At 42.2% G+C, this 12,915-nt stretch overlaps 1 protein-coding gene across 1 annotated transcript in view; it reads left to right on the top strand.

The window, feature by feature from the left end:
- Positions 1-8,289: 8,289 nt before the first annotated feature.
- LOC104491631 (transcriptional activator GLI3-like) overlaps positions 8,290-12,915 on the top strand; it is a gene marked incomplete at its 3' end in the record, with an annotated part of 51,729 nt that continues 47,103 nt past the window's right edge. Inside the window, exon 1 of the mRNA XM_010134081.1 lies at positions 8,290-8,455. Coding sequence (XP_010132383.1) covers positions 8,332-8,455 — 124 coding nt within the window. The remainder of the gene's footprint in view (positions 8,456-12,915) is intronic.

Here is a 12,915-nt window from a genome sequence, read left to right as displayed (position 1 = left end):
CGGTTCAGACCTGTACTGTTGTGCTTTGTCAACTTACAAAAACGTGAAGGAATCATGATCCGATTTTACTGCTACTGTGAGACAGGTGTAAAACCTGAAGTAAACTGTAAAAGCTGAAGATAAAGTTTTATAAAGTACCTTTCACACTTGAAGTTCTTCCTGGATATATGGAGCTTTCCTAGCTCTTTTATGGGTTAAAACATCTGTGTTGGGTTAGAACGTGAAATTCTGGATGAAGGCATCCCTTAACCAGAGAGTACGCTGAGGAGATAAACAGTCTTCCAGGAATGAAACTGGTGATCAGAATATGGCAGTTTCAAAACCATTCTATTTGATTCCTTTAATCTTGTTTTAAAATGCTAATTGTAAAATACAGAATACAGTCTTCTTTTCATTTGCATATCATAAGTTAGAAACAGAAGGCGCATCTTTGCAAGAGATGTATATTAAACGTATCCTTCCTTGAGCTCAGTTCCTGTATAGATTGATACTGATACATAGATCCACTTTTGATTCTAAGGGAACTTTCATCTGTTTGGGTGATGAGATAAAGCAAAAAGTGCGAAGAAAGTGGTCACGCCATTGGAATTCACGTTTAGCTCTGGTGCGCCGAGTGAGGACGTTTCTGCATTTCTCTGTGGCGGTTGTAGTGACTTCTGGTTTGATGAACTAAATAAATCGTGATGCAAAGCGCACCCTTTGCAAATGCTTGTAATTTGCTTTACCGAGCTGTTGGCTGACAACCTGGCAAGAAGGGAAAGAAGAATACATCCTGTATTGGCACCACGAGTGTTCCTAGTGCTACTAACGGTATCAGCAGGGGAAGTCATAGAGTGCGTTATCCACACAGCACATCTTGGGGCTTGTGTCCTCCTCTCTGTGTATTCCGGTCCTGTCAAAGCTTGAGCGTATGAATGCTCTAATTCAGGCTTCGTCAAACAGGTGCTTTACAGAAGGAAGTCTCTGTGCTGTTATTTGAGTTTATTTTAGATTTAGTGCTGCTGAATTCCTGAAGAAAGACAGGGGCAAAACCTGCCTGTGGACTTCGGAGGGAAGTTTGAAGTGTCACCGCTCATTTTAACCTGTTGCTACGAACAGTAACGTCCACAGGAAATTTTTTTTTTCCCCGCTCTGTGCTAATTCTTTTACAGCTAATCTTACTTTGACATAATTATTAGAGTTTCTCCTGCTGCAGAGTTTGAAGCACAAGGACATGTAGGATTGTGAAACAAGCAGTGACACGGCTTACTCTGAATTTTCTAGCAATATTAGGCAGTTTAATTGGCAGGAGTTCTGATTTCTTAAGGGTAAGTGCATTATGGGTTTTAAACCCACCCCCCTTCCCAAATATATTTACAGAGCTGGAGACTTGAAACATATGTGGCACTTTCTATTTATCAAGAAATAAACTTTGTTCTTTCCATTGTCTGTGTTTAGATGGTTTGTGAGAGAGTTAAAATGAGGGATAAAGAAACCCGAGACCATGTGATGAAAATAACAAATGATTAGATGCGGAGTTAATGACCTGGTTTGTTTGTTTGGTTTTGGTCCTGGGGTTGGGTTTGGTGGGGTTTTTTTTTTTTCGTTTTAAAGTTCGGTTGCTTTCTGTGAAGACTCTTGGATAGCGAATGGATTAGGAATTTTTACCTCAGAGGATACATCATATATGAAACGTAAAGCCAACAAGATGTAAGTTGTGGCTCTGTATCCCTCAGCTTTGCGTTGCACGTCCCCACACAACATCTTCCGTGAGGGATGGGCTGGTCAGATATGGTCAGTGTGACCCAAATCCTTCAGTGTTTTTACCCATTTACTGGCTAAGAAACTATGAATCACTTCTTTCCTGGCGGAAAGCTGTTTTATTTAGATACAGAATTTAATCTGTTGAAGTAATAGTAAAAACATTTAATTGGGGTTATACTTAACAGCTTTCTAAATCCTGTAACAAAAGTAGAGATAATCTACTTGTGAGAGTATGTGGGTGATGTGTATTAAATGCTGCCTCAGTGGAAAGTGCCACTTACTGATCCTACTGTATGTGCATGTTTGAAGTATTTTCAGAATTTTTGGTAATGCAGTTCATCTGCAGCAGGAAGATGTAAGCAGATGTGATTCCTCGAGTCGAGCAGTTACTGCGCTTGATCAATAGTTCAGCGTATGCCGTAGAATAGTTCCTCACTTAGGATCTTAATCAGGAGGACGCTGATAGCACTGCTTTGCCTAGCTGATTGCCTTTGTGTTTGTGATCCTGCAGTATTGTTGCCACAAGCTATTTAATCTATCAGGAACAGATCAGATCATCATTAACTAGGCTTTAGGTCTAGTTGTTTTTCAGTCTTTAGGAGGGGAAGAAATCAAAGGAATGTCACACAGGAAAAGACAGCAGATAGGGATGAATTTGGAAAGACTGAATTAATACATGTGGTGCCCTATAATTTGTGGTATTTTTTTAATTTAAAGCAACAAATCTGCCTATCTGATTCTGTCAGGTGTTTTGTTTTGTTTGTTTGTTTTTTTCTTTCCTTCTGATTTTACTTTGCATTTCAGAACAGGTTTAGGAAAAGTGTGCACTTAGCAACTGGTGCCCTTGTAGATCATGCATGTAATTTAAGTGGAGATAAGTATTGTGAAGTACAAGATACATAAGATACCTTTTTTCCCCAACTTATTAATGGTTTGTTGTGTTTTTTAGTATAGTGGATGTAAGACTGTTATTTGTGCTCTTTATATTGGTCTTAGTCTTACTGTGACCAGTTGTCTCAGCGGGGGAGAATCTGGATGAAATTTGCCCAGGAGTAGTTAATGGGGGTTGAGGAATTCTGCTTTAGCTTACAGAGAACTGAGGGAAAATGAAAGTATTTTAAAAATGTGTAATGTTTACATTAGTTCCTACAGCAGTTATAGAAATGGCGAAATGTACCGTTGATGTGTTACAACTGGAAGATACTTCTTAAAACGTCTGAGCACTTGTGTGTTTTCCAGCAAGTACTGTCAGGGGTAGCTCTGTCAGAGCAGCTTTGCCAGCGGGTTTGATGGGAAGCAATGCTGAAGTCTAGGTGGGTTTTGGAAGTTAAACGTACCTGAGTCAAGCCTGTATAAATCAGTGTGAAATAGCTCCCGTATAATAGCGTAAGATTGCGTCATGTAAATTTTGCATTTGAATGTATCCGAACAAGTCAGATTTTTTTTATCCTTAAATAATCCCAAGGAACGGTGTGACCGGTTTTGATAAAATTGATAAAGGGTCCTTTATGGTTGAGAGAGACTGTAATTTCCTGATTGTTCTTCATGCCTCCCCTTGTGTTTTTCACTTTGATACAGTTGTGCTGTTCAAGACGTATCGCATCCCCAAGGACTGCTTCCAGTAGTGTGGATCAAAGTGGTACCTATGAACACCCTCACTACCCAGAGTCATTTCGGAAAAATTAAACATGCCATGTTTGCTTGCACGCTGATTGGGGCACTCTGGTCGCTGATAGCAATCAGTATGAACTTCCCTACTGCTGATGTAATGATGATGAATGCTGTGACACCGCTATTTCAGACAGCTCTTCTCAGCGGATGCAAACCACTTGTTAATGAATTGAATACAACTGTAGCAGCATTGAGTGAAACGGAAAGGAAATTTTTTTTTTTTTTAAAAAGCCAACACGTTAAAAGACACCTCCTCAAAAATTGTTACAGATAAAGGCAGAAGAATGTTTAAGTTCACAAGAAACATAAACCAGTCTAACAAGCAAATTGAGAATTTTAGATCCCTGCCCACGCACTTTGGCTGAGGCAAGTAGTCTTGTTGAAGTCAGTGAGCCCCGTCCTAGGAATAAAGATTTGCATGATCTGGTCTTTAAAACTAACACATGCAATACAAACACAATGATATAAAAAGTAATTCAGAGAGGGAAAGGAGCACAAAGCTGAAAATTTCTTGGAAAATCAAAGTCTGTGTTCAGAAAGGGTCACGTTCACTGCTCTTCCAGGCAAAGGGGTGCTCTGCTGGTTTTGGTTAGTTGGCACCGTGATGAGTAAATCAACAAAAAGATTTGTTTTTCTCCCCAGTGTATTAATATGATTATTTTTACTGCTGTGAGGCACAGTTTTATGACTAGCCTACGTAAGGACTGGAAATTATATCATTTCAAATTGCTTGTAAGATTTTTTTATTTTGGTTCAAAATACATTTCCAACATGCTATCATTTGTTGACTCTTCTTTTAAAAGAGACAGTTTTCCTCATTTAACTAGATCATTGGAGTTGCTTGTTCCTAAAATTTCTCCAATTTAATATGCAATTGGAGACAGTTTACATTTATGATTTAGAAAGAAGAGACACACCTGCAGGCAGGTTGCTGTTTTGAGAGGGATTAGGTTTAAAATGGGGATCTGGAATTAATTGTGCAGTGGGTTCAGGCTTTAGGGAAATTACAAAAGGTTCAAGCATGGTTGAATGTGAAAAAGCCATGAATGTTTGCTTTCAGGAAGGAATGTTTATCCCTCTATTTACCTATGAAAGTTCAGGCTTTCGCCCATATATTGTTATAGCATTTTCTTGCCATTCATATGCACATGGAGATACTGGATAGCCCACAGAAACTTGCTCTCTGGTTGTTTTGCAAGCAGAGCTCCTTGCTGCAGAATAGGTCCGTACTGTCTCAGGCCGGGGGCAGGTACAGGGAAGTCACTGACCCGCACGCTGGGGAGAGCTGTATACACCACAGCATAAACCACTTTGTGTTTTGATGTGAAGGTGATGTCAGGCTGGCTGATTTTCAGAATGCTTTTTGATAGGGATTAGCAGCCAGTGGGAAGAAATCTTCACATTATCCTTGGCATTTTTTCTTTTGGTAGACTTCAATTCTCACATTTCAGTACCATTTCTGAGAGAAAATAAAAATCACAGCCAAAATTAAGGAGAACGATTATAGAAGACATGTGTGTCTGGTTTGTGTTTCCAACTTGGACTGAAGATTGTCTTTAGGAAAAGAAAAAAGATTTTTGGGGCACCGTATTGATCTCCAGTTGACTGCTTCACTCTCGGGCGTGCTTGGCAAAACACACCAAAACACACACGTCTGGTTATTAGTCCTGCCGTTTCTCCTGGCGTGCTTTATTTTCCCAGCCATGTGTACCACCATGGAGCTGATACACACTGGAGTGTAACTAGAGTGGAACTGCTGGAATTCTTGCAGATGCCCTTGCCACACGGGTGTGGGTTGGGAGCGGAGGAAGGCAGGCACAAGAGGAAACGGGGCCATTGGTGCATGGTGCAGGGTGTAGAGCCGAGTAAGACAGTTTACCCCTGCCGTGTTCCCTCTTCCATGCTGACATGAATAAAAGCAGTCTTCTGGATGTAAACTAAGCAGACATGAACCAGAACAGGTACCAAGAGCAGATGTTTATATTAGCTCATGGCCAATTCTGTAATTTTCTCACCAAAAATGTACTTTAAGCTGCTACTTCAGGCCTCTGTTCTGTACCATGGTACACAGTAGGTAGAGTAAATGGGAATGTGATAGAGAATGGTGGGAAATGTGGAATTATGTCTGCTAGTTTTCCCTCCATTAAAGAAAACAACCCCAAAGGTTCAGAAAAACCTCATTGGTAGGCTGTTGGGGAAAGAAAAAAAGATAGCCAAGAGAATGTATGGATGTCAGTGTGACAAGCCATGTATTGCTCTTGAACTGCAGATGATCCAAAGATGCTTTTTAGGAGATTAAAGCTGTGTTAAGGCCTTACAGTACTTCATCTCCTTCCTCCTCTGAGCAGTGGTAGGATCAGATTGCAGTGGAGGTCCTGCTCTGTCCTGGTGAGTTGGGAAGGAGGTGGAGATAAGTGAAGGCTCCTTGCTCGTGTCTGCAGAGACATCCGTCTGGCAGAAGGCGGTGGAAGTATTGTGGATACCTGTCATTGTTTTTGTGACCTTAGCCCAAGTGTTTCATGCCTCTCCGCTGGTCTAATGAAATGAGGGCAGAGTATTTGGCTTCTTCCTTTGTGGTTGGGTAGGGAGTGTAATTGTTTCCTTTCATGACTTTTAGCAAAAAGAAAGAGGCTTATAGGACAGAAGAAAATGGGAGACAAGTTTTGCATCTGCCCCTCCAAGCTCTGAAAGTCAAATTGTTTGATGTGTATGATACTGTCTGAATAGCAGCTTTGGCCCTTAGAAGGCGAAACAGAAGAAAAATAGCCACGGCTGAACATGTACAGCTTTTTAAATTCCTTCAGAGACAGCATGGAAAGATAATTCTTTATAGAAAATATTAAATGGAGGGTGGTCAGAGCACAGGAGAGTACATTGAAGGACTCACTGGTGCAGTGGCCGGAGGCTGGGGCAGAGGCAGATTTTGGTGTTTATGTGGCCAGGGCTGTACAGAGCAAACAAGCACATTCTTGTCAGTGTGGGGTGAACAGCTTGGCAGCAGTGCCAGCTTCCCTCTGGTTTCTCCCAATGAGAGTCTCCCAAAGAGACTGAAAAGCCTGTTGACTGACCAAAGCTGTGGATGCTCTTGCATGAAGTGTGCAAGGGGAAAGGGGCAGAAAGCACGTGAGAACTAAGGAAAGGTGCTGTTTACACAGCTCATTCGTGATCTTTTCTGAAGGAGATCTGTGCATTGTTGGGTACAAGTGAGGGCTGTTGCTCATGGAATATGGTTAGATCTCTCTGGCTTCAGACACCTGATGTTGCCCTGCGTGTCTGGTAGGAAGTCGCTTCACATATCTCAGTAATATTTATGGCACTTTCACAGGTAGCTCTTGATGGTACTCTTAGAGGTACTCTGCCATGGCAGGCAGAGCTTTTTTATTCCTGTTTTTAGTAAGAAACAAACTTAAGGGAAGACAAATGCCTTGCCAAAGGTTAGACCAGTAGATCAGTGGCAGAGAGTCTCTGATACCTAGTCCAGTTCCTTGGCTGTGCTGCCTAGCTAAATAATGATTCATTTAGTGATTGGGCTCTTCTTTGATCCCTGCTGTATAACAATGAGGGTTTGGAGTGTTTTATTGTGCTATTAAAAAGAACTCCTACTAGGGAGGTGGGAAGGGGAAGGTTTACTAGACAGCTGTGTTTGTGATGAATTGGCTTTGTAGCCTTTTTGGGGTTTGGTTGGTTGGTTGGGGTTTCTTTTGCCTGTCAGAGTTGGAGAAAAAGGTCACTAATGTAATTACGCTTCATTATAGTTTATTTTGTGGCTTGTTTTGAAGACTTTTTTTTAAATTTTATTTAAATGTTGTCCTAGAGCAGTGTGACTTCCTTCCTTTAGCTAATGACTGCAGAGCTGCTCAGGGGTGGAAACAGCATTTATTACTGGGGTTTTTGTTGTTGCTGTTCTATAGGATCATGTTCAAACTACCAAAACCCAGGTACCTTGGTTTTAAACGTGGTGTGTGCCAAATACTGATGATATGTGTAAAGCTTTTTTGGACAGAGTGGCGTGTGTCAAGTTAAACTGCAGACCAGTGCTTGGAAATGCTTGTGTTCCTCACAGCCCCAAATCCCTGCAGCCTCGGGGCCTGCTGCACAAGCAGTGTTACCCTTTCGGAAACTTGTGGGCTTCTTGGATTTATGCCAGGAATGTGAAAGCTCTGAGGATGAGGAGAAGTGGTCTGCGGGGTGTAAAATGAATGTATCGGTGGAGATGACACTGTGAACAGCCAGGAAAGGCAGGATAACCACACACCCACCTCTGCAGTGTTCTCAATTTTCAGCGTTTTCGTGCAAAACAAAGTGATGTCATTATCTGCCAAATGTTTGCCTTTCCCTGTGGTTTTCAGGGTGCTGCCCCAATGCACTTTTGTTTGAGTTAGATTTCTGATCAAACAAAGTGAGAGACGTTTACACGAGTAGGACAAGGTGTAGAGATAGGCAGGGTAATCCTTGCCGCAGTGTGTTCGGATAGTGTGAGTGTTCAAATTTAAATATTTGTCTTCTGTAGTCAACGTGAAGCTCTGTCTTGATTTCTTTTGCGTTGTTCCAAAGTGCTCTGGACGTAGAACTAAAATACTGGCTTTTTGCCCCTGGGTCCGTTAAAACCATACAGGCTTGAAAAACATGGACCTATCCATCAAACAGCAAGTGGATTGTGATGCTGATTATCTTTAAAGGCACACATTCTTATTTTTTGTGTTAGGGTTTCCTTAAATTCCTCAGGAATTCGTGCATGCAAACATGGTTTGATGGCTGTCCAGAAATGGCCTGTGGACTGCTAATTCAGTTGTGCTGCAGGCTCTTCTTCAGGTGAGAGGTGTGAGAGGTTTTGGGCTAAGCTTTCAAATAGTGTTTAAACTCTCTTGTTTCATTCAGGTATTAGTACAAGGAGAGCTGAAGTAATGAGAAGTCATCATGGAGGCGCAGTCCCATAGCTCTACCACGACGGAGAAGAAAAAAGTGGAGAATTCCATCGTGAAATGCTCCAGTCGAACAGATGTCAGTGAGAAAGCTGTTGCCTCCAGCACAACTTCCAATGGTGAGTAACAGCAGGGATTTACTAGCAGCCAAACCTACAGTAATTTTATGTTCGCTGCATTCCTCGTGAATTGAGCATTTGCACCTGGATCAGTGTTTGTTCTAAGGAAAGGCTAAAGAAAACGAACGAGGGGGGGTGGTGGTGGTGGAAAGTGGTAGGATACAATAAGGCCTGTTTTGGCATCAGGCGTAGTCTTTCTCTTCCAGATGTTCTAATTTGAGATGTAAATGTGCTGAGTTATTTATTATAGGAAGTTCCTGTTTTTGGTGTTTTGAAAATTGTCCTGATTAGCCTGGAAGGGCTTACGAGTGCTTTGCATTTGGCCATTGAAATCTCCTACGCTGGTTAGACAATTAGTTATTACAAAAGAGAGAGAAGTAGCTCTGTCAGAATTAATGGCAAAGGTTTTTTTTTCTTCTCTTCTTTACAAATAAAATTGCTCCCTGCTAAGGGCTGCCCCCACCTCCCCAAAGTTCCTTAATGGTCGGGGGCAAAACGTGAAACCAAGAGTGTATCCTCCTGCAAATTAATTTCAAAGTTGTGAATGTACAGCTTGTAGATTTGCTAAACTGAAGCAGTTTGCGTAATTCTCCCCAGAGATTACCTCACTTGACGATTTTACGTATTCTCTGCTGCTCTGGAGAGTGCGTAATCCCAGCCTGGCCCTTTCATTGTTCAGTGTAAAAGGGCTGAGTGTACTGGTCCCCACTAATGCAACACTCCCTTTGCATTAGGAAAGAAAGTTGCTTGAAAAGGTGTGGGCAGAGTTTAGACCGGTGGATTTTGGATAGCTGTAGATTAACTGTTGTTTTTTGCAAATTGGTCTAATAGTGGCTACAAATGGAAGATGTCTTTCTGCATATTTTGGAGTCCTGGCATATTCCTGGCGAAAACACTTTCTGTTCACTCTTTCTGCTTCCATCACGCTCACTCTTCTAGGTTTGCGTTCTAGGTTCTCGCTTTGATATCTTGAAGAAAGGTTTCTACTTTCTCACAGAGACATATATCTCTCACTAGATGAACGCGGAAAATACATGGATCCCAAAGCCATACTTGAGGGGAATCTCTGTGGGTCAGTAAAAATTAGATGGCTTATGTCCCAGCATCCTTCTGTGTGACTGAACTTCAGATCCAGAGCAGACTCTGCACTTGCTGAGCTGCAGGTTGGAGTTGATCCCCATGAGAGTATAGAAACTCTGGAGCAGCTATGGAAAAAGTTGCATCAATTTTTTAAGGCATATGAAATTAGAACCTCAGCTGGTGTAAGTCAGCACAGATCCGTTGCTGTCAATAGAATTACAGTGGTTCACATTAGCCGAAGAGCTCCCCATTGTATTTCTTTTTCCTATAATAGGATTTTTCACATTGGCCCAACTTTTCAAACAGATGCACGCTTAAACACATATGCATATTCTTTGATGTGTCAGGGGGTTGTACTCAAACTTGGTGTTGGCACATACCTCTGACTGTTTGGGCTAGCCTTAATGTTATTGTTCAACGTGTAGATTTAGAGAGCTATAAATAGAGCCTTCTAGATGGTTTTGTGTAATTCTGACACTCATTTACTCTGTGGTTACATGATTTTCCCTCTATATTATACCCATCAGTTTTAACAGCAATATTAGTTCTTAGTGGCCTGCTTCATCTAGGTGGTGTATTACTGCGTGTCAGGGGCATCAAACACCCAAGAGCTGGATGGATTCTAAGTCTAATGAATGACTGGAAATTGTTGTCACTGGAATTGTCTCCTATTAATGGAATGAGATGCTAATGGAGTACATATCCTGGGGCCTGAGGCTGCCTTTGGTTAAGGTAATGGCAGTTGCCTTTGTTTTCAGTGGGTAGGAGTTCTTCTTGTTAGTCTTTGTATTTAGGGAAGTCACCAGGATCTCCAAGGTTTAAGTTTCTAATTTATCGTCATGTAAAACCAAGCAAATGACTTTCCACAGATACAGAGTTGGGTTTCAGAGAGATAAAAAATTCCATTCCTTCCTGGATATGAAATATTTCCTCTTAGTGTAGAAACTCCAGAACAAATGCTAATACCAAAACTTTAAGAACTTAAACATGTGTTTTACTGTTGCAGTGTTTTAAAGTTCTGCTTCTTGCAGATGTGATTGTCGTGGTAATGAATTGTGGTTTTAAGGACCAATTTTCCTGAAAGCTGGAGCATGCACCACATCTGCAGGTTTTGTTCGTTAATGCTGGAATGAGTATTACTACAGGAACATCATCAGTTGATGTAAGACATCAGTCCTACAAAATATGCAACTTTTGTTCGTTCAGTGCCCCTTTTTTTGCAAAGGGCAGTGGCAGTGTTAAAGGGTTGTGATTTGCTCTGTTGAACAAGGTAAGATACCCTTAAAAATAACAAAAAGACAGAGTGATCCTCGCTGGTTTTGTCGGAAGACTCTGCTGTTGTTGAACATCAACATCTATCATAGAAGGTCTCCCTGCAAGCATGTCTGATACCAGTGCTGCTCTCCTTCTGGACAGCACATTAATTTGTAAAGTTTGCAGGGTAACGTACTTCAGTGACAGCTGTCTGAGGTGTGATGTAGAAACTTGTATTTTCTCAGTAGCTCTGGTGTCTTCCCAGAACCTGGATCATAACCAGATTGAAAGCTGTTAGTGGTGGGTTTTATGCAAAGCTTGCAGTTGTGAAGAAACAAAAAACTGCTGTTGTATCAACAGCTCCCAGAAGTGAGTGACACACCCATAAGCAGAATCTATGTTAAAATGAGTAGTGAGTGTGGAAGGCTTTGCCAACTGTTTATTGAAAAGCCTGGTGTAGACCTAGGTGCAAGGGCAAGAAAGTGGGAAGGGTCACCTGGAAGGGCAGCTGATGCGTTAACCCTAACCACGCAGTGCACGCGAGGGGGGCCAGACCTGTGGGTGCCCCTTGGAAGGCACCAGCTGCACTGAAGGCTCAAACAATAAGCAAGCACGGGCCGTAGTCTGCATGTTTGCCACTTCTGCTGAGTTCCTGTTGTTCCTTAACACAAAAAAGATTTGTGCTGCACTTACCGAACTACAAACTCTGACTTTGTTGTTGAGATGCTTGCGCTGTGTCGGATAAGGGCCTGCCAGCGTTTCCATTATAAACCCTTAATTTCAGGGATTTAAAACTAAGCCATTAAAATGTGCTCCAGGCTGAAACATGTGGAGAAGGTCTTAGTGCTGGAGCAAATTAAAACTTCTTTTAAAATACTTGTGATCAAAAAAGTAGAAAAAAAAATCATAATTTGTAATAACTCTCAAAAATCTTTGAGGCACTTTGATCCTCAGTGGGACCCGGTAATTTGGGACCACTTTTGCTTTGTTTTCAAACCATTTTTGTGAGCTTTTGATTTTTTTTCTCTGTTGTGTTTCATTTTGTGTATCTCAACCAAACTGCATGCGGTTTACTAGCATACATTTCGTTGGAAGTTTTACTCCTTCTGTGCTTGACTGCTGTATTTACTACTAGGCTAATATCCAAGGGGGAGGAAAACTGCTGGAGAACACTGCTAACGGAGATGTTAATTCATAAAAGGCTGTATGAATAAAAAGTTTGTGTAGGGTATAAAGTGAGCTTACTTTTGCATATTGTGTGATTTGATAGCCTCAGGCCGATCAGCTTTGGCAAAGTAATAACAACAACAGATAAACCACAGCATTTATGTCCTGACTGTGTCACTGGTATTACACTGGAGCAATGAGGTTAGTGTCCTGGACCTGGACCACCTTGCCACTGCAGTGCTCTGTTGTCAGGCCTTGTCTTCTCACTCACATCCCTGATGCTTTTCTGGAGACAAAGCAGTAAGACCTGTCCTTACCCTGTCAGTGCATGGATTTAGGTCACCATCCTGAAAGCTGCTGCATGCACACACAGGTTTCTATCAAGCTGTGTAAGAAATGGCTTTTTGAAAAGAAGTGTCCATTGATAAACTCATGAAAGTTAGTTCTGTGCTCCTCTTGGAGAGCCTTTGCCTGGTATTGCAGGTCCTGAAACCTGCCTTGCTAGACCTTCATTGGATAACAGTAATCCCAGGATTAAAAAGAAACCTTCAGTTGAACGCTGTAAACGTTACAGGAGTCCACATGGTCACCTGCCTTGCTGAAATGTGGTGAACCCTGACATGGAGGCTTGTTCTCGGCTACTTCTCCACGATGCTTTGCTGGCAAGGAGGGCTGGCAAGGTGAGCAGCGGTCCTGCTGCTCAGCCACTGTGCCTCACAGCCTGGCACGTGAGCTGTGGCTGAGATCAGCAGCACGCTAAGTCGGGGTGTCAGGCTGAGCACTGCAGTGCAGAGCAGAAAACTCGGCCGTGCTGCCAGTGCTGCTGCCGTACCTTCCTGCACCCCAGCACGGGGAACTACCCTCCCTCCTGAGTACCAGCACCGCAGTAAAGTCTTGAAGCCCAGTACAGGCAGGACTCAAGGCACAGGAATAGCTCTGTTGGCCCCACTGTGGGCATT

Source organism: Buceros rhinoceros, unplaced genomic scaffold (genome assembly GCF_000710305.1).
Source record: "Buceros rhinoceros silvestris isolate BGI_N320 unplaced genomic scaffold, ASM71030v1 scaffold7994, whole genome shotgun sequence".
NCBI lineage: Eukaryota > Metazoa > Chordata > Aves > Bucerotiformes > Bucerotidae > Buceros > Buceros rhinoceros.
The sequence above is the reverse complement of the archived record's forward strand: the minus strand, read 5'-3'. Positions and strand labels throughout refer to the sequence as shown.